The 22103-nt window shown below is 46.8% G+C and overlaps 1 protein-coding gene across 1 annotated transcript in view; it reads left to right on the top strand.

Moving 5' to 3' along the window:
* The window catches only part of LOC142663961 (L-threonine ammonia-lyase-like), a 94654-nt gene that overhangs the window by 56085 nt on the left and 16466 nt on the right, over nt 1-22103 (top strand). Inside the window, exons 10-12 of the mRNA XM_075842814.1 lie at nt 2068-2193; nt 2285-2452; nt 4722-4779. Coding sequence (XP_075698929.1) covers nt 2068-2193; nt 2285-2452; nt 4722-4779 — 352 coding nt within the window. The remainder of the gene's footprint in view (nt 1-2067; nt 2194-2284; nt 2453-4721; nt 4780-22103) is intronic.

The raw sequence follows: 22103 nt of genomic DNA, 5'->3' as shown, positions 1-22103 counted from the left end.
TACTGTCAGAAAAGTCGACCGTCTTGAGGCAAACCCCCCCCCCTTTTTTCCTAGGCTGATAGCAACTTTCCCCACCAGACAATGACATCAGAATAGCCGCTGACACCCCTTCAACCTTCTCATCCCCCATCCCTTCAGGTTTTGGCCCTGCGCTGCTAAGTAATAAAACCAAGGATTTGGTAGAGCAAGTCCTCAGTCTACCTTATTCCTTTGTAGAACCTCTAAACGTATTCTCGGGTGTCCCCTCTTCCAAATGAGATCCCTAAAATATGAGTTAATCCTATGGAATCTATTAAGAGGACGCCATACTGGGGAATTATGGAACAGATATAGTAGTTGAGGCATCAGTACCATCTTGATCAAATTGACTCTCCCAATCACGGAAAGATACAGTTTACACCAGGTCGCCACTTTCACTTTACATTTCTGAATCAAGGGTTGGAGATTCAGATCCTCAAAATCCCCCAGCAGCTGTTACTTCAATACCTAGATATCTAAATTGTCGGACACAATGAATCAGTACCTCTATATATTCTATTGAGTGTTCTATGGGATCAACCGGTAGAAGGGCAGATTTGTGCCAGTTGATAGTCAGCCCGACATGGAGCCTAATACATCAATTAATGACATAGCAGCCGACAAGGAGGAATCAGTGTCTCCCATAAATAGCAAGGCATCATCAGCATATAAGGCAATCTTATTGTCCAATTCCCCATATTTAAATCCCGGAATCTCCATAGACATCCTAATGGATCGGTTGAATGGCTATGGCGAACAACAATGGGGATAATGGACAGCCCTGTCCCGTACCACGGAATAACGAAAAGCTTTCTGACATCCCACCATTAGCTTTAACTCAGGCTTGTGGTTCTGTATACAACACTCTAATCCAATAAACAAATCCTGGTCCAAAACCCATATGTCTCAACACCAGCCACAGGTAATTCCAATATATGCTATCAAACGCTTTATGCGCATCAAGGGAGAATATAGCCCTATGTTCCACATTATCAGATGGAACCTGTAAACTGAGGAACAAATGACGTATATTATTAGAGGTGAACTTTTCAGGCATAAATCCTGAATGATCGCAGTGGACAATCTTCGTTATGACTTTGTTCAATCTATTAGTCATTGCCTTAGCCAGGACTTTAACATCCGTTGATAACAGAGATATTGGGCGGTACGACTCAGGAAGCTGGGGATCCTTCCCCTCTTTAGGGAATACCACTATGATCGCTTCTCTCATAGAAGGCGGCAATGTTGCTCTTGCCAAAGATTGTTCAAAGACCTCTAGTAGCTTAGCTAACAAAAAGTCACCCAAATGTCTTATATAGTTCTGTGGGTAGGCCATTTACGCCTGGGGCTTTTCGTTAGCCATGTCTTTTACTACAACTTCCAGTTCTGTCAGGGACAAAGGGGCATCTAATCGGGTCTTATTCTCATCTGATATCTTAGGGAGGTTGGCCCTCACTAGAAATGTTTCCATCTCTTCACTAGATACAGATGCCTTGGATGTGTACAAAGAGGAGTAAAATTGTTCTAATACCTTCACAGTATCATATACCACAGTGCCATCAGAACGTTTAAGTGAACTAATACAGGATTGTACCAATCCTAGAAGGGCAGATTTGTGCCAGTTGATAGTCAGCCCGACATGGTAGAAGAAAAAGTTGCAGTATTTACGGTATCGGCGCAAGGCAGGTAGGAAATAATGCGCTATTGTTCCCGGTATACTCTACCAGATCTGTGACAGAGGTCCCCAACGGAGCCACCAGCGCAGATGTGAGCGAGGCCTTAATGGGGTTTTATGACATTTCGGAGAGCCCCAGTTTAATATGTGTATGGCTTAAAATGACAAATAGCCACACCTTCCAATTCCCCAACCGCTTTAGTGCTGAGAATGCCGGATAGTATTTGTTTACTTGCTTTCAGCGAATATGTGTTATACACTTAACATGAGCACAAGAGCCAATCACTGGCCACAGTGGTGATGTCAGCGTACATTCTCTTCTATTGCTATTTGAAAATAGTGCAAAGTGACTGAATAATTCTGTCTCAATCCAGGGAGGAGGATGTGTTGTTGTCAATGCTGAGGTTGCTAGAGTGTGAGAGAGTTACAGCAGATGCAGAAGGAGCAATGGGACTCTCCGCTATAATATCTGGAACGCTCCCAGACCTGAAAGGGAAAAGGTAATACAGTCCATGACGTTGATTGTTGTTACAGGCAGACCAGAAGTCTTTCTCTGTAATAATATTCTAAGATAAGCTTTTTGTTCTTCAGGGTGGCTGTTGTTGTATGTAGTGGGAACCTACCATTACCTTTACTGCGCCACTGTCTGGACAGAGCTCTGGTTCTGGATCATCGCGTGTGCAAATTTTCTGTTGTGTTGCCAGATCTTCCTGGAGAGATCACTAAACTTTTGGAAGCCATTGGTCGAGAAGATGTCAGGTGATTATACAAGTTCACCAGTAAGGTTAGAAAAAGTCAAGTCCCCGTTGTGGGGGTTAAAACTTTTTGTTACAAAAGGAACATTCTCAAATGATCATAACAAGGATAAACACAGGGTTGTTAAAGGAGCATTTCCAAGTGCGGTGGTGCCCACATTGGAGATGGCAAAATGCCTCCTTTTTATTATAGACTGTCCAGGACCTTATGCATGATTGGTAGCCCTGGATAACACCTAATAATCTTCATGGCTTTTGATGAGGAAACGGTTAGTGGAGGTGATCTAGGGCAGGCATACCTATAATTTAATTGTATTAAATCTAAATAGGTTAAAAATTAATTTGTCACTGCTTTATTTTCGAGATACAGAGGTCCAAATTACCTGCTTCCCTACACACTGCTATAAAGTTACATGATAAAAGTCTGCTTGCCTGTAGCCACCACTAGGGGGAGCTTACTAAAGAGTTTTATAGACCTCCTATTGAAGTCAATAAAAAAGCCATGCCATAAGCTCCTCCTAGTGGCGGCAACAAGAATTGTATCATTTAGCTTGGCTTCTCATGAAAGACTCATGAATGCACCCCTGCATAAAGACTTAGTTAACTCATTCTTCAATAGTCACATTTACACACATCCATCTCCGTGAACTGCTGTATAGGTCTGACTCAGCTCAATGTCAGTTTGGCTTTATACCTGTTTAAACTGAGATAGACTGGTTGAAAAAAAAACGTATAGATAAAATGCAGATATTAGGCAAAATATCTAGTCTAACTCAGTTGTGGAGGGGAAAGAAGCTTGGAAGCAATCAAACTATGCCATTCTCTATGTCCACTTGAATTATTAATCATATTTTAGATAAAGAAGCGTTCTGCTATTATAGCTATTTCACAGTTGGTGTATTTCACTCCTAGGTGTTTTATACTACTTTTGTTGTTCCCAACCATATTACCATGGAGAACCCTGAGCAATGGATAGGTATAACAAAGCCATACAGGGTGAGGGGAGTAGATGACATGGCCATGCATTATGAATGGACTCTCAAAACAAGGCCCGCAGCAACGAAAACCAAGTTGAGAGTCACTCTACTACATTAGAATAGATTAGAAACGTCACAGGTTTCTTCACATGTTTCTTCTTACAGAGTCCTACAAATTAATGTATGAGATAAATGAAAAAGTTGTATGTAATATCTGCATTTCTCCCACTTATTGGGAACGTAATGCAGTTTTTGCTACTGTATGAACATAGAATGCGACCTTTCTTCTGGAGGATAGATTACAAATGTTTATACAATATACATATACTAGTATAACAACTGAGCAAGATTAAACAATTCACTGAAAAACTGAAAACAGAATAAGGCAAGGCTAAGTCCACATCTGCATTGGAGACTCCATTAGGAGCCGACATCGCAGACCGGTCAAGAATACCGGAATAAACATGCAAATCATGCCACAAATCAGGTCGTTTTTTTTGTTTTTTTAGTTCTCCTGTTCATATGACAGAATAGAAAAAGGGAAAAAACGACTGCGCTATTGATTCCGTCGACAAAACGAAAACCTGCCGGAATGGTGAGAAACTGAAACCATTAGCAATGTTTCCGTCGCCATTGATATCAATGGTGATGCAAACAGAAGCTAAGGTTTCCGTTTGGCTTTCCATTGAGGGGTTCACATGACCGAAACCTCAGACGGAACCCCGGAACGGAAAGCCAACGCTGATGTGAACAGGCCCTTAGTGACGGCTGGAACTTTCAGCTAAAGAAATAAAACAATGGCATGCCAACAAAAACATATTTGGGTTTATATGTGACCATATTTTAGTATTTTTCTGTTATACCATGTGGGCTGCACTATTTATTTATTTAATTATTCTCTACATATTTAAAAGTACGACTACATGTTTTAGAAATTAGAAATTTATGTAGTACTATAGGAACTTTGATTCACCACTATTTCTTTACAATTTGTAAAATTCATTAGGAATTTAAATTTAAGAAGAAGAAATTGTTCTAAGCTTAGGCTGGGCTGAATGTTTTGCAGTGGGTATGGCTGCCAGCACAGAACCATTGCCAGATTTCTCACGTGGACTCGGAAAATGGTTTTGTTGGCTATTTTCTTTTGCAGTAAAAGGTCCTTATAATGTTAACTTGCTAGAATGTGTGTTATAACCCTCGCTTCTTATATTTTACTGTATATATTATATGGTGTTTAATTGCATATCCAAAGCAAGTGAATTAAAGATTATTATTAATGAGGTCTATTGGTTTTAGGGTTCTGGATATGCAGAAAGAAAACATCTTTTTGAGCAATGACCTGTTCACCTTAGAGGTAGGCTCTACTGCCATGTTTTACTCTGTGGGTATATGATATGTTTAGCAGAGTGGTATTAACCAGACATACAATGGATAAGCTACGAATCACACTTTACATTGTTATGTCATATATGTTATTATGTGGATATTGGTATGTATCAGTTTAAGCCAAGAACATGGGCATGCAAATACCTCCAAACATTCACTGTATTGAGGTTTGTTAATAACCCTTCCTATGCTTAAAGGGAACCTGTCACATTAAAAGTGAAGTCTGATCTGCAGGCAGCATGTTATAGAGCAGGAGAAGCTGAGCAGATGGATATATATTTTGGAAAAAGATGTAGTATAACTTGTCATTTATAGATCTAAATCACCGCTGGTCTTTATGCTTAGGAGTCCAGTGGGCGGTCCTATTCAGTGATTGACAGCTATCTTTGTATGCATGCTTATACTGGAAAGGTTGTCAATCATTTAATGAGACCTCCCACTGGACTCCTGACCAGAGTGAGCAGGAATTTAGATCTATGAATTAAAAGTTATACTAGTTTTTTCTTACAAAACGATATATTAATCTGCTCAGCTCCTCCTGCTCTATAAACATACCACCTGCATATCAGACATCATATTAAATGTGACAAGTTTCCTTTAAAAAGATTCTCCATCTGAATGTATAGTTATTAGGGGTGTGTTGCCCGATGATCCGATTGAAAAATGTTAGATTTTAAAGTATTGTATGCCTAGCAACCAGACTGTCAAATAAGCTAAATGAAAGATATGTAGATGAAGGGAAGAGCACAAAACTAAGTCTAGTTTATCTTTCCTTTTAGTGTACCACACACCTATTGTATTTTAGAAGGAACTATATTAGTGAGCATCCTAGAAAAAGATTTTCACTCAAAGAGCGATAGATCTAAAATATGTAGATATAAACTATATAGGTTTACATGCATATACATACTAAATCACATGTGCTATGCGAAGTACCTATTACATTATAAGGGTATGTGCACACACAGAATCAAGAGAAAACAGCTCCTGATTTTCAGACTTTTTAAGCCACTCCCAATTTTCGCAGCGCTTTTCACGGCTGTTTTTGGAGCTGTTTTTCTACAGAGTCTATGGAAAAACAGCTCCAAAAACGACTGAAGAAGTGACATGCACTTCTTTTTAGTGGCCGTTCTTTACGTGGCCGTTTTTCCAACAGGCCGCGTAAAAATATGGCCAGTCAGAACAGAACGCTGTTTTCCCATTGAAATCAATGTGGGCGTTCTGCTTCCAATTTTTCGTCCATTTTTAGGCCGTTAATAAGCCGTGCGAACATACCCTAACAGTGGTCCCAAGAAGAGGCTCTTGCTCTGACAGACTCAAAACGTTCCATGTATTACGTGTCAGCCATTCATCTAAATGGCCGACATTTAATACTACATTTTTCCTGCAGCAGAAATCATGAGCTGACCGGACATTCCCCTGGATAAATCAGTTTGCTGGGGGTCTTAGTAGCCAGACCCACAGCAGATCTCAGACTAAAGGGGTTACCTGTAATGAGACAACCGTGGATAATATACTTACATTTTGGGTAAGTACTGCTGCGTGGCCCAAAATATTGTGGCTTTTTTTTTTATTATTTCACTGTTTCACTGTTTCATGGTTTCTGGTAGAAGTCCGTTACCTCTGATACTCCACATTGATATTCCTCTGACTTGATAGCGCTTTTGCACACCGCCTTGCATTAAAACAAGTAAAACAATGAAGGAGCAGTGAAGTCCATAGATCCTACGAATATTAAGTGGTGACACTTTTATATCAATTGTACTGGACATTCGCTTTAACAATTTTCGTTATATTTATGAGCACCTTAAGATTTCTGTATAATCTAGTGCAAAAATAAGCACTAGGGGGAGATTTATCAAAACAAGTGAAAAGGAAAAGTAGTGCAGCTGCTCATGGCAACCTATCAGGTCTCTGCTTCAATTTTTCAAAGGGCCTCTGAAAAATGAAAGCTGGAAGCTGATTGGTTGCTGTGATAAACTGCTTTAATTTTCCTTTGCATCAGTTTTAAGAAATCTCCCCAATATCCTAAGTGAGAGAATTGTTCCTATTTGCTTTTTGTTAATTGGAAATGGCCAGATGTGCTTCTAACGCATTATCCAGCACTGCCAAATAATGAATCATAAAGGCTCCGTACGTTTCTGGCTTAGACCTCTGTCTTGTTTTCCTTACAGATATGGAATTTACTGTTGTAATTCACAAATGGTTCACATTAACGTAACCAAAATAAACACACGTACTTAACTCCTCCAGTTCTAGCCCCATCATCGAGACCACCACACGCACAAGGAAACAAAGGTTGTACAAAAAAGTATCAACATTGCCTGTGTACAATAATAATGATTTGGTGTTGAAGGTAACTTTATTTATTTTCTGCTGATAATTTCCCCATCACGGGGGTTCTTGCATTGTACAGGGAGATTAGAAAGAACCTTTAGGATATGTGCACACGCAAACTCAAAAAGAACTGAAAATACAGAACTGTTTTCAAGGGAAAACAGCTCCTGATTTTCAGACGTTTTTTAAGCCACTTGCGATTTTCGCTGCGTTTTTTACGGCTGTTTTTGGAGCTGTTTTTCTATGGAGTCAATGAAAAACGGCTCCAAAAATGGCTCAAGCAGTGACCTGCACTTCTTTTTCGCAGGCGTTTTTCAAAATGGCCACGTAAAAAAACTGCCCGTCGGAACAGAACGCCGTGTTTCCCATTAAAATCAATGGGCAGATGTTTGGAGGCGTTCTGCATCCGATATTTCGGCCGTTTTTCGGTATTGACTGAGGCATCTTCGATCCCTGATGTTGGAGCAAGGTATCAGTTGTAATACATCGCTGACACCTGCTGCTAATGGACTGCTCCATACTACTCCACACCCATGTTACTGTAAACGGGTTGAGGAAGTCTCTGCCCTCTTTGTGTCATCTAGAAGCTATAAATTACACCTCTAGCTGTAATAATGGTATAATAATAATACAGGTTATAATCCATGGCGGATTAAGTAAACCATAGGCCCTTGGCTGTTACCCAAAATTGGACCCCCCTTCTCCATTGCCGACCTGTCGCGCTGTAACTATTATTAACACTACCTTTTTGTCCAGGCATTAACAAATGGGAGTTATGATTCCCCTTGTCAAAAGGCTGTGTCCCTACATACTGACAGTTTCTAACCATCGCTGACAGGATCACATTGTGTAGGGACACATTCTCCAGTCCTGGACTGCACAAAGACTTTTTGTGAAATACAAGTATTTCCTATAATAAACATGTCAGTCACTAGATTTTTAGAGAATCTGTTATCTCTCCTGACAGGTGACGACGTAGTTTTTTTCCTCTTTTCTTCTCCATCCGGTCCAGACTTCATGACGACTTCTCCCGGCCATGACCCATTTCTGCAGAATTTGCCACTCAGATGTCTTCGGCTCCTCACTTTTTTAACATTTCCAAACCTATAAACGAAAATGAAATTATCATGGTGCCACACACTGTGCCCCTAAATATAATAGCACCAAACACTGCGCCCCTGAATAAAATAGTACCAAACGCTGTGCCCCTAAATATAATAGCACCATAGAATGCGCCCCTGAATATAATTGCGTCAAAGACTGTAAAGTAAAGCACCACATATACACAGCCCCTTGTAGATAGCGCCACACACATCCCCCTGTAGACAGCATCACACACAGCCCTACCTATAGATAGCGCCACACAGCCCCCCTGTAGAGAGCGCCACACCCCCCACCCTCTGTATAGCGCCACACCCCCCTGTAGAGAGCGCCACACACATCCCCTGTAGACAGCATTACACACAGCCCTACCTATAGATCGCGCCTCACACAACCCCCTATAGATAGTGCCACACCCCCTGCAGATAGCACCTCACACAGTCTCCTGTAGATAGCATCACACACAGCCCCTGTAGATAGTGCCACACACAGCCCCTATAAATAGTGCCACACATATCCCCCTGTAGATAGCACCACACACATCCCACTGTAGATAGCACCACACACACACACACACACACACACACCACTGTAGATAGCAACACACATCCCACTGTAGATAGCGCCCCATACAGCCCTCTGTAGATAGCGCCAGACACAGCCCCTGTAGATAGCGCCACACACTGCTCGCTGTAGATAGCACCACACACTGCTCCCTGTTGATAGTGCCACACACAGCCCCTGTAGATATTGCCACATACAGCCCCCTATAGATAGCGCCACACACAGCCCCTGTAGATATTACCACACACAGCCCCCTGTAGATATTACACACACAGCCCCCTGTAGATATTACCACATACAGCCCCCTGTAGATATTACCACATACAGCCCCCTGTAGATATTACCACATACAGCCCCCTGTAGATATTACCACATACAGCCCCCTGTAGATATTACCACATACAGCCCCCTGTAGATAGTGCCACTCTCAGCCCCCTGTAGATTGCACCACAAACATCCCCCTGTAGACAGCATCACACACAGCTCTACCTATAGATAGCGCCTCAGAGCCCCCCCTGTAGAGAGCGCCACCCCCCCTGTGGATAGCACCACACCCCCCCCCCCTGGTAGATAGCGCCAAGCACATCCCCCTGTAGACCGCATTACACACAGCCCTACCTATAGATAGCGCCACACCCCCCTGCAGATAGTGCCAACCCCTCCTGTAGACAGACACACACACAGCCCACTGTAGATATCACAACATAGACCCCCTGTAGATAGCGCCACACACAGCCCCTATATAGTGCCACACATATCCCCCTGTAGATAGCGTCACACACCCAACTGTAGATAGCACCACACACACCCCACTGTGTATATACAAAAGGGGATTGCTATATAGCACTATATAGAAGGAGGGATTGCTGTGTAGCACTATATTCAAGGGGGGTCTGTGTGGCACTATATACAAGGGGGGCTGTGTGGCACTATTTACAAGAGGGGAGGGCTGTGTGGCCCTATCTACAGGGGTCTGTGTGTGAGGAGAGGTAACAGACTGAGCTACGTAATGGTAAGAGCAGAGTTCACAGCAGCACAGAGTATTTCAGGAGAGGAGCGTGCAGATTCTGTGCTGCTGTGAACTCTACTCTTACCATTACGTAGCTCTCAGTCTGTTACCTCTCCTCCACTCCTGTCCTCAATAACACCTTCACATGATTGGCAAGTCACCACCCCGCACAAGATCCGCACGCTCATCTCCTGAAATACTCTGTGCTGCTGTGAACTCTGCTCTTACCATTACGTGGTGACTTGCCAATCATGTGAAGGTGTTTGTAATGGCAGGGTGTAGGGAGACGGACAAGTGAGCCCTAATCTACCCGCCACTCTGTCCCTGCCTACTTGCAACGACCCGCCCTAGGCGACGGGGTACAACTGGGCGGCGGTCCCTGCGCTCAGTAAGTGCGCGACAAACACGACAAACATACAAAGGAACACAAGAAAGGAAAAGGGGCCGTTGCCCACGGCAACACCGTGAGCAACCAGAGTGGTGAACGAGCCGAGTCAAGCCAGGAGTGTGCGAGGTACAAAACCGACTACAGAAGAGTAGTCGGTAAGCCAGGGTCTGTATGGAGCAGGATCAAAAATAGCAGGAGCTGTAGCTTGGCCAGGAAACCACAAGGAAAGAAACACAAGCAATAACAAGCACCGAGGGACAGGAAGTGTAGGCTTAAATAGACCGAGGGCGGGAGCTAGCTGAGTCTGGCCAGGTTACGATAGGCTCTCCCACTCCTAAGCCTGCCAGCCTGAATGGTGGAAGCAGGAGTCAGTCTCAGGGATGTATTCTCAGGTGCTGACTGATTAGTTCTGGGAGTTAATCCCGAAGCTGTGCCTGGCAGATCCTTTACAGTACCCCCCCCCCTTTTATGAGGGGCCACCGGACCCTTTCTAAGTGGACCTGGCTTACTGGGGAAACGCAGGTGGAACCTCCTGACCAATACCCCAGCGTGAACATCCCGGGCGGGTACCCAAGTCCTCTCCTCGGGCCCGTATCCTCTCCAATGGACCAGGTACTGGAGGGAGCCTTGGACCATCTTGCTGTCCACAATCCTGGCCACCTCGAATTCCACCCCCTCCGGGGTGAGGATGAGAACAGGAGGTCTCCTCGAGGGAGCCAAGGACGGGGAGCAGCGTTTGAGGAGGGAGGCATGAAACACGTCGTGTATCCGAAAAGATGGGGGTAACTCCAGCCGGAAGGAGACAGGATTGAGGACCTCAATGACCTTATACGGCCCAATAAACCTTGGAGCAAACTTCTTGGACGGAACCTTGAGACGCAAGTTCCTAGACGACAACCACACCAGATCCCCGACCATAAACAGGGGGTTAGCAGAACGTTTTTTATCAGCCTGAGTTTTTTGTATGCTCTGGGACACCTCTAGGTTTTTCTGAACCTGGGCCTAGACTGTGCACAGTTCCCGATGAACGACCTCTACCTCGGGATTGTTGGAACTACCAGGTGAAACGGAGGAGAACCGTGGATTAAACCCAAAATTACAAAAAAAAGGAGAGACCCCTGACGAGTTACTGACCCGGGTATTAAGGGAAAATTCGGCGAGGGGAATGAATGAGACCCAATCAAATTGACAGTCAGAGACAAAACACCTTAAGTATTGTTCTAGAGATTGATTAGTCCTCTCCGTTTGGCCATTGGTTTCAGGATGGAAGGCAGAGGAGAAGGACAGATCAATCCCCAACTTCATACAGAACGCTTTCCAAAACAATGAAACAAATTGTACCCCTCTGTCCGAAACAATATTGACAGGGACCCCATGGAGACGCAGGATGTGTTTGACAAACAAGGTAGCCAACGTTTTGGCGTTGGGTAGTTTCTTGAGGGGCACAAAGTGGCACATCTTACTGAAGCGGTCCACCACCACCCACACCACCGACTTGCCTTGGGATGGAGGCAAATCGGTGATAAAATCCATGGAGATATGTGTCCAAGGTCTCTGGGGAATGGGCAACGAACGCAGTAAGCCCGCTGGTCGGGACCTGGGAGTCTTGGACCTAGCACAAACCTCACAAGCGGCGACGTAGGCCTTAACGTCTTTAGGCAACCCAGGCCACCAATAATTTCTGGTAATGAGGTGTTTGGTACCCAGGGTGCCTGGATGGCCAGATAGTGCGGAGTCATGATTTTCCCTAAGTACCCTTAGCCGGAATTGCAGGGGAACAAACAGCTTGTTCTCAGGAAGGTTCCCGGGAGCTGCACCTTGATCAGCAGCAATATCAGAGACTAAATCAGAATCGATCGAGGAAATGATTATACCTGGAGGCAAAATACAAGCAGGATCTTCCTCCGAAGGAGGGCTGGCCATGAAGCTACGCGACAGTGCATCAGCCTTAATATTTTTAGAGCCAGCCCTATAGGTAACCAAAAAATTGAATCTGGTAAAAAATAACGCCCATCGAGCTTGTCTCGGGTTTAGCCTCCGGGCAGATTCTAGGAAAACCAGATTCTTGTGGTCGGTAAGGACCGTTACCTGGTGCCTAGCCCCCTCCAGGAAGTGGCGCCACTCTTCAAATGCCCATTTAATGGCTAAGAGTTTGCGGTTGCCAATATCATAGTTACTTTCAGTTGGCGAAAACTTCCTGGAGAAGTAGGCACAGGGGCGGAGATGGGTGAGGGACCTGGTACCCTGGGACAAGACAGCCCCCACTCCCACCTCAGATGCGTCAACTTCCACGATAAATGGCTCCATTTGGTTGGGCTGAACCAGCACCGGGGCCGAGACAAAGCACTTCTTAAGGACCTCAAAAGCCTGGACAGCCTCAGGAGGCCAGTGGAGGAGATCAGCACCTTTGCAAGTGAGGTCCGTAAGGGGCTTAGCGATGACCGAGAAGTTAGCAATAAATCTCCTGTAATAATTAGCGAACCCCAAAAAACTCTGTAACGCCTTCAGGGAGGCAGGTTGGACCCATTCCGCCACAGCCTGAACCTTGGCGGGGTCCATGCGAAATTCATGAGGAGTGAGGATTTGACCCAAAAATGGAATCTCCTGTACCCCAAACACACATTTTTCGGTTTTGGCAAACAGTTTATTTTCCCGAAGGACCTGGAGCACCTTCCTGACATGCTCAATGTGGGAGGACCAGTCCTTGGAAAACACCAGTATGTCATCAAGGTACACTACCAGAAAAATCCCCAGGTAATTTCTCAAAATCTCATTTATGAAATTCTGGAAGACCGCAGGGGCATTACACAACCCAAAGGGCATGACGAGGTATTCGAAATGGCCTTCGGGCGTGTTAAACGCAGTCTTCCACTCATCCCCCTCTTTGATGCGAATAAGGTTATACGCCCCCGTAGATCCAATTTAGAAAACCATTGGGCCCCCTGAACCTGATTAAAGAGATCAGGAATCAAAGGAAGGGGATACTGGTTCCTTACCGTGACCTTATTCAGGCTACGGTAGTCAATGCATGGCCTAAGACCACCATCCTTCTTCCCCACGAAGAAGAAGCCAGCACCTACCGGAGAAGAAGAGGGACGAATGTAACCCTTGGCCAGGGATTCCTGGATATACACTCTCATAGCTTCACGTTCGGGACAAGAAAGATTAAATATCCTACCCTTAGGAAGCTTAGCTCCTGGTACCAATTCGATAGCGCAATCGTATTCTCTATGAGGAGGTAACACTTCGGAGGCCTCCCTAGAGAAAACATCAGCGAAGTCCTGAACAAACTCGGGTAGCGTATTCGCCTCCTTAGGGGGAGAAATAGAATTAACAGAAAAACATGACGTACAACATTCATTACCCCATTTGGTTAGCTCCCCAGTATTCCAGTCAAACGTAGGATTATGCAACTGCAACCAGGGAAGACCTAGAACCAAATCGTACGATAATCCCTGCATCAACGGTACAGAGCATTGCTCCAAATGCATGGAGCCAACAAGGAGTTCAAAAACAGGGGTATGCTGTGTAAAATAACCATTAGCAAGAGGAGTGAAGTCGATACCCACTACCGGGACAGGTTTAGGCAAATCAATCAGAGGCATAGCAAGGGACATAGCAAATTCCACAGACATGATATTAGTAGAGGACCCTGAATCCACGAAGGCACTGCCGGTAGCAGACCTACCACCAAAAGAGACCTGAAAGGGAAGCAAGATCTTAGTACGTTTCATATTTACGGGAAATACCTGTGCGCCCAAGTGACCTCCCCGATGATCACTTAGACGTGGAAGTTCTCTGGCTGCAATCTTACGCTTAGGACAGTTGTTCACTTGATGCTTGTCGTCCCCACAGTATAAGCAGAGACCATTCTTCCTGCGGAATTCTCTACGTTGTTGGGGGGACACGGAGGCCCCGAGTTGCATAGGTATCTCTGAATCTTTCGGGGAGGAACGAAGCAACGGAGCTTCGGGAGGCATCATGGGGGAGTCGGAGGAGAAAACACATAAACGTTCACGTTGTCGTTCCCTGAGACGTCGGTCAAGTCGTATCGCTAAAGCCATAACCTGGTCTAGGGAGTCAGAAGAGGGATAGCTAACTAGCAGGTCTTTCAGGGCATTCGACAGACCCAACCTAAACTGGCACCTTAAGGCAGGGTCATTCCACCGAGAAGCTACGCACCACTTCCGAAAGTCAGAGCAATACTCCTCAACAGGTCTCTTACCCTGACTTAAGGTCACCAGCTGACTCTCGGCAAAGGCAGTCCTGTCAGTCTCGTCATAAATAAGTCCGAGAGCAGAAAAGAAACAATCAATGGAGGAAAGTTCAGGGGCGTCAGGAGCCAAGGAGAAGGCCCACTCTTGGGGCCCTTCCTGGAGCCGGGACATAATTATACCCACCCGCTGGCTCTCAGAACCTGAGGAATGAGGCTTTAAACGAAAGTAAAGCCTACAACTCTCCCGAAAGGAGAGAAAAGCCCTCCGGTCCCCTGAGAACCAGACGGGCAACTTGAGATGGGGTTCAAGAGGTGCGGTGAGGGGAACTACCAGGGTAGCATCAGGCTGGTTGACCCTCTGAGCCAGGGCCTGGACCTGTAGGGAGAGACCCTGCATTTGCTGAGCCAGGGTCTCACAGGGATCCATAGTGGTGTCAGGGACCAGGGGTAGACTAGGTATGGGCTTGTTATTATGTAATGGCAGGGGGTAGGGAGACGGACAAGTGAGCCCTAATCTACCCGCCACTCTGTCCCTGCCTACTTGCAACGACCCGCCCTAGGCGTCGGGGTACAACTGGGCGGCGGTCCCTGCGCTCAGTAAGTGCACGACAAACACGACAAACATACAAAGGAACACAAGAAAGGAAAAGGGGCCGTTGCCCACGGCAACACCGTGAGCAAACAGAGTGGTGAACGAGCCGAGTCAAGCCAGGAGTGTGCGAGGTACAAAACGAAAAGCAGAAGAGTAGTCGGTAAGCCAGGGTCTGTATGGAGCAGGATCAAAAATAGCAGGAGCTGTAGCTTGGCCAGGAAACCACAAGGAAAGAAACACAAGCAATAACAAGCACCGAGGGACAGGAAGTGCAGGCTTAAATAGACCGAGGGCGGGAGCTAGCTGAGTCTGGCCAGGTTACGATAGGCTCTCCCACTCCTAAGCCTGCCAGCCTGAATGGTGGAAGCAGGAGTCAGTCTCAGGGATGTATTCTCAGGTGCTGACTGATTAGTTCTGGGAGTTAATCCCGAAGCTGTGCCTGGCAGATCCTTTACAGTACCCCCCCCCCCTTTTATGAGGGGCCACCGGACCCTTTCTAAGTGGACCTGGCTTACTGGGGAAACGCAGGTGGAACCTCCTGACCAATACCCCAGCGTGAACATCCCGGGCGGGTACCCAAGTCCTCTCCTCGGGCCCGTATCCTCTCCAATGGACCAGGTACTGGAGGGAGCCTTGGACCATCTTGCTGTCCACAATCCTGGCCACCTCGAATTCCACCCCCTCCGGGGTGAGGATGAGAACAGGAGGTCTCCTCGAGGGAGCCAAGGACGGGGAGCAGCGTTTGAGGAGGGAGGCATGAAACACGTCGTGTATCCGAAAAGATGGGGGTAACTCCAGCCGGAAGGAGACAGGATTGAGGACCTCAATGACCTTATACGGCCCAATAAACCTTGGAGCAAACTTCTTGGACGGAACCTTGAGACGCAAGTTCCTAGACGACAACCACACCAGATCCCCGACCATAAACAGGGGGTTAGCAGAACGTTTTTTATCAGCCTGAGTTTTTTGTATGCTCTGGGACACCTCTAGGTTTTTCTGAACCTGGGCCTAGACTGTGCACAGTTCCCGATGAACGACCTCTACCTCGGGATTGTTGGAACTACCAGGTGAAACGGAGGAGAACCGTGGATTAAACCCAAAATTACAAAAAAAAGGAGAGACCCCTGACGAGTTACTGACCCGGGTATTAAGGGAAAATTCGGCGAGGGGAATGAATGAGACCCAATCAAATTGACAGTCAGAGACAAAACACCTTAAGTATTGTTCTAGAGATTGATTAGTCCTCTCCGTTTGGCCATTGGTTTCAGGATGGAAGGCAGAGGAGAAGGACAGATCAATCCCCAACTTCATACAGAACGCTTTCCAAAACAATGAAACAAATTGTACCCCTCTGTCCGAAACAATATTGACAGGGACCCCATGGAGACGCAGGATGTGTTTGACAAACAAGGTAGCCAACGTTTTGGCGTTGGGTAGTTTCTTGAGGGGCACAAAGTGGCACATCTTACTGAAGCGGTCCACCACCACCCACACCACCGACTTGCCTTGGGATGGAGGCAAATCGGTGATAAAATCCATGGAGATATGTGTCCAAGGTCTCTGGGGAATGGGCAACGAACGCAGTAAGCCCGCTGGTCGGGACCTGGGAGTCTTGGACCTAGCACAAACCTCACAAGCGGCGACGTAGGCCTTAACGTCTTTAGGCAACCCAGGCCACCAATAATTTCTGGTAATGAGGTGTTTGGTACCCAGGGTGCCTGGATGGCCAGATAGTGCGGAGTCATGATTTTCCCTAAGTACCCTTAGCCGGAATTGCAGGGGAACAAACAGCTTGTTCTCAGGAAGGTTCCCGGGAGCTGCACCTTGATCAGCAGCAATTTCAGAGACTAAATCAGAATCGATCGAGGAAATGATTATACCTGGAGGCAAAATACAAGCAGGATCTTCCTCCGAAGGAGGGCTGGCCATGAAGCTACGCGACAGTGCATCAGCCTTAATATTTTTAGAGCCAGCCCTATAGGTAACCAAAAAATTGAATCTGGTAAAAAATAACGCCCATCGAGCTTGTCTCGGGTTTAGCCTCCGGGCAGATTCTAGGAAAACCAGATTCTTGTGGTCGGTAAGGACCGTTACCTGGTGCCTAGCCCCCTCCAGGAAGTGGCGCCACTCTTCAAATGCCCATTTAATGGCTAAGAGTTTGCGGTTGCCAATATCATAGTTACTTTCAGTTGGCGAAAACTTCCTGGAGAAGTAGGCACAGGGGCGGAGATGGGTGAGGGACCTGGTACCCTGGGACAAGACAGCCCCCACTCCCACCTCAGATGCGTCAACTTCCACGATAAATGGCTCCATTTGGTTGGGCTGAACCAGCACCGGGGCCGAGACAAAGCACTTCTTAAGGACCTCAAAAGCCTGGACAGCCTCAGGAGGCCAGTGGAGGAGATCAGCACCTTTGCAAGTGAGGTCCGTAAGGGGCTTAGCGATGACCGAGAAGTTAGCAATAAATCTCCTGTAATAATTAGCGAACCCCAAAAAACTCTGTAACGCCTTCAGGGAGGCAGGTTGGACCCATTCCGCCACAGCCTGAACCTTGGCGGGGTCCATGCGAAATTCATGAGGAGTGAGGATTTGACCCAAAAATGGAATCTCCTGTACCCCAAACACACATTTTTCGGTTTTGGCAAACAGTTTATTTTCCCGAAGGACCTGGAGCACCTTCCTGACATGCTCAATGTGGGAGGACCAGTCCTTGGAAAACACCAGTATGTCATCAAGGTACACTACCAGAAAAATCCCCAGGTAATTTCTCAAAATCTCATTTATGAAATTCTGGAAGACCGCAGGGGCATTACACAACCCAAAGGGCATGACGAGGTATTCGAAATGGCCTTCGGGCGTGTTAAACGCAGTCTTCCACTCATCCCCCTCTTTGATGCGAATAAGGTTATACGCCCCCGTAGATCCAATTTAGAAAACCATTGGGCCCCCTGAACCTGATTAAAGAGATCAGGAATCAAAGGAAGGGGATACTGGTTCCTTACCGTGACCTTTTTCAGGCTACGGTAGTCAATGCATGGCCTAAGACCACCATCCTTCTTCCCCACGAAGAAGAAGCCAGCACCTACCGGAGAAGAAGAGGGACGAATGTAACCCTTGGCCAGGGATTCCTGGATATACACTCTCATAGCTTCACGTTCGGGACAAGAAAGATTAAATATCCTACCCTTAGGAAGCTTAGCTCCTGGTACCAATTCGATAGCGCAATCGTATTCTCTATGAGGAGGTAACACTTCGGAGGCCTCCCTAGAGAAAACATCAGCGAAGTCCTGAACAAACTCGGGTAGCGTATTCGCCTCCTTAGGGGGAGAAATAGAATTAACAGAAAAACATGACGTACAACATTCATTACCCCATTTGGTTAGCTCCCCAGTATTCCAGTCAAACGTAGGATTATGCAACTGCAACCAGGGAAGACCTAGAACCAAATCGTACGATAATCCCTGCATCAACGGTACAGAGCATTGCTCCAAATGCATGGAGCCAACAAGGAGTTCAAAAACAGGGGTATGCTGTGTAAAATAACCATTAGCAAGAGGAGTGAAGTCGATACCCACTACCGGGACAGGTTTAGGCAAATCAATCAGAGGCATAGCAAGGGACATAGCAAATTCCACAGACATGATATTAGTAGAGGACCCTGAATCCACGAAGGCACTGCCGGTAGCAGACCTACCACCAAAAGAGACCTGAAAGGGAAGCAAGATCTTAGTACGTTTCATATTTACGGGAAATACCTGTGCGCCCAAGTGACCTCCCCGATGATCACTTAGACGTGGAAGTTCTCTGGCTGCAATCTTACGCTTAGGACAGTTGTTCACTTGATGCTTGTCGTCCCCACAGTATAAGCAGAGACCATTCTTCCTGCGGAATTCTCTACGTTGTTGGGGGGACACGGAGGCCCCGAGTTGCATAGGTATCTCTGAATCTTTCGGGGAGGAACGAAGCAACGGAGCTTCGGGAGGCATCATGGGGGAGTCGGAGGAGAAAACACATAAACGTTCACGTTGTCGTTCCCTGAGACGTCGGTCAAGTCGTATCGCTAAAGCCATAACCTGGTCTAGGGAGTCAGAAGAGGGATAGCTAACTAGCAGGTCTTTCAGGGCATTCGACAGACCCAACCTAAACTGGCACCTTAAGGCAGGGTCATTCCACCGAGAAGCTACGCACCACTTCCGAAAGTCAGAGCAATACTCCTCAACAGGTCTCTTACCCTGACTTAAGGTCACCAGCTGACTCTCGGCAAAGGCAGTCCTGTCAGTCTCGTCATAAATAAGTCCGAGAGCAGAAAAGAAACAATCAATGGAGGAAAGTTCAGGGACGTCAGGAGCCAAGGAGAAGGCCCACTCTTGGGGCCCTTCCTGGAGCCGGGACATAATTATACCCACCCGCTGGCTCTCAGAACCTGAGGAATGAGGCTTTAAACGAAAGTAAAGCCTACAACTCTCCCGAAAGGAGAGAAAAGCCCTCCGGTCCCCTGAGAACCGGACGGGCAACTTGAGATGGGGTTCAAGAGGTGCGGTGAGGGGAACTACCAGGGTAGCATCAGGCTGGTTGACCCTCTGAGCCAGGGCCTGGACCTGTAGGGAGAGACCCTGCATTTGCTGAGCCAGGGTCTCACAGGGATCCATAGTGGTGTCAGGGACCAGGGGTAGACTAGGTATGGGCTTGTTATTATGTAATGGCAGGGGGTAGGGAGACGGACAAGTGAGCCCTAATCTACCCGCCACTCTGTCCCTGCCTACTTGCAACGACCCGCCCTAGGCGACGGGGTACAACTGGGCGGCGGTCCCTGCGCTCAGTAAGTGCACGACAAACACGACAAACATACAAAGGAACACAAGAAAGGAAAAGGGGCCGTTGCCCACGGCAACACCGTGAGCAAACAGAGTGGTGAACGAGCCGAGTCAAGCCAGGAGTGTGCGAGGTACAAAACGAAAAGCAGAAGAGTAGTCGGTAAGCCAGGGTCTGTATGGAGCAGGATCAAAAATAGCAGGAGCTGTAGCTTGGCCAGGAAACCACAAGGAAAGAAACACAAGCAATAACAAGCACCGAGGGACAGGAAGTGCAGGCTTAAATAGACCGAGGGCGGGAGCTAGCTGAGTCTGGCCAGGTTACGATAGGCTCTCCCACTCCTAAGCCTGCCAGCCTGAATGGTGGAAGCAGGAGTCAGTCTCAGGGATGTATTCTCAGGTGCTGACTGATTAGTTCTGGGAGTTAATCCCGAAGCTGTGCCTGGCAGATCCTTTACAGTGTTATTGAGGACAGGAGTGGAGGAGAGGTAACAGACTGAGAGCCACATAATGGTAAGAGCAGAGTTCACAGCAGCACTGAATCTGCACGCTCCTCTCCTGAAATACTCTGTGCTGCCTTAAACTCTGTGGACAGGTCAGGATCCTGTTTCTTTTAAATGCTGCACTGTAGCGCAGCCTTATATAGTGGATCGAGCGGGTTCCCCAAGAGCATTTAAAAGAAACAGGATCCTGACCTGTCCACAGAGTTTAAGGCAGCGCAGCAGAGTATTTCAGGAGAGAAGCGTGTGATTGGCGGCAGAGGCCGGTGCAGCCTGTGATTGGCGGCAGAGGCCGGTGCAGCCTGTGATTGGCGGCAGAGGCCGGTGCAGCCTGTGATTGGCGGCAGAGGCCGCTGCAGCCTGTGATTGGCTGCAGAGGCGTCACGTGGGATGAAGCGTCATCTCTGGAGGCCGGCCTTCTGACGTCATCCTGACGTGCGTGACCGCCACTACAGCCTGTGATTGGCTGCAGCGGCGAAATGGATGAAACGTCATCGCTGGAGGCCGGACAGGAGGAATGTAAGTATAAATTTTTTTTTATTACATTAAAATTGTCTTTTCCGTGCGCCGAGCATGTACTGTCAACGTTGCTGAAAGAGTTAGTGCAGCCCATTAAGTCTTTCAGCACCCTGGACAGTACCTTGCTCGGCGCACGGAAATTACAGGTTCGGTCCGAATTGAACTTTTTCGTGAAATTCAGCGAACCAGCCGAACCGAACTTTTCAGAAGTTCGCTCATCTCTATTCACACGCTTAGTAAAAAAACGTCTGAAAATACGGAGCTGTTTTCAAGCGAAAACAGCTCCTGATTTTCAGACGTTTTTTAAGCCACTCGCGTTTTTCACAGCATTTCTTCCGCCCATTTTTGGAGCAGTTTTCTATAAAGTCAATGAAAAACGGCTCCAAAAACGTCCCAAGAAGTGACCTGCACTTCTTTTTCGCGGGCGTTTTTTTACGCGGCCGTTTTGAAAGATCACCGCGTAAAAAAACGGCCCTGTTGGAATAGAACTCCGTTTTTCCCATTGAAATCAATGAGCAGATGTTTGGAGGCGTTCTGCTTCCGATTTTTCGGAACATACCCTAACAATCACCAGTTCAAGACCCCTAGGTGGACTAATAAAAAAAAGTAAAAAAAAAAAAAACACTGTTTTTTTTAATTTAAATATTAACCCCTTCCCGCACCTTGGCGTAACTGTACGTCCAGATAAGCAGTAACTTCGCGCACCTGGGCGTACAGTTACGTCCGCGCTTTAAAAGTTAACCGCCACGCGGCGCTGCACCGCAGCGGCGGTTAACTGTGCAGGGTGTCAGTCCTGCTCTCCCCGTTGCCGATCAGCGGCCTGTCGCCAGCTGAAATCGGCAATTAACCCCTTCGATGCGGTGGTCGATTGCGATCACCACATCGAAGAGGTTTACAGCGGATCGGCAGCCCCCCACATGTATTTGCGGGGGCTGGCGATCCTTATCATGGCAACCAGAGGCCAGACAATGACCTCCGGGTTGCCATGTACGGAAGCCTCGGAGGATCAGCCTCCGGCCGTTCCTCCTCTGCTTCCTGTCAGTGTGACAGTTACGTCACAATGACAGTTAGAACACATTACACTACGTGTGTAGTGTAATGTGTTCCAGCAGCGATCAGAGCTGCAAGTCTAAGTGTCCCCTAGTGGGACAAGTAAAAAAAGTTAAAAAAAGATAATAAAAATGTTTTGAAAAAGTGTAAAAATCAAAAGTTAGAAGTGACATAAACAAAGAATGCTTTTTTCCCTATAATAAGA

This window comes from Rhinoderma darwinii, chromosome 11 (assembly GCF_050947455.1).
Source record: "Rhinoderma darwinii isolate aRhiDar2 chromosome 11, aRhiDar2.hap1, whole genome shotgun sequence".
NCBI lineage: Eukaryota > Metazoa > Chordata > Amphibia > Anura > Rhinodermatidae > Rhinoderma > Rhinoderma darwinii.
The sequence above is the reverse complement of the archived record's forward strand: the minus strand, read 5'-3'. Positions and strand labels throughout refer to the sequence as shown.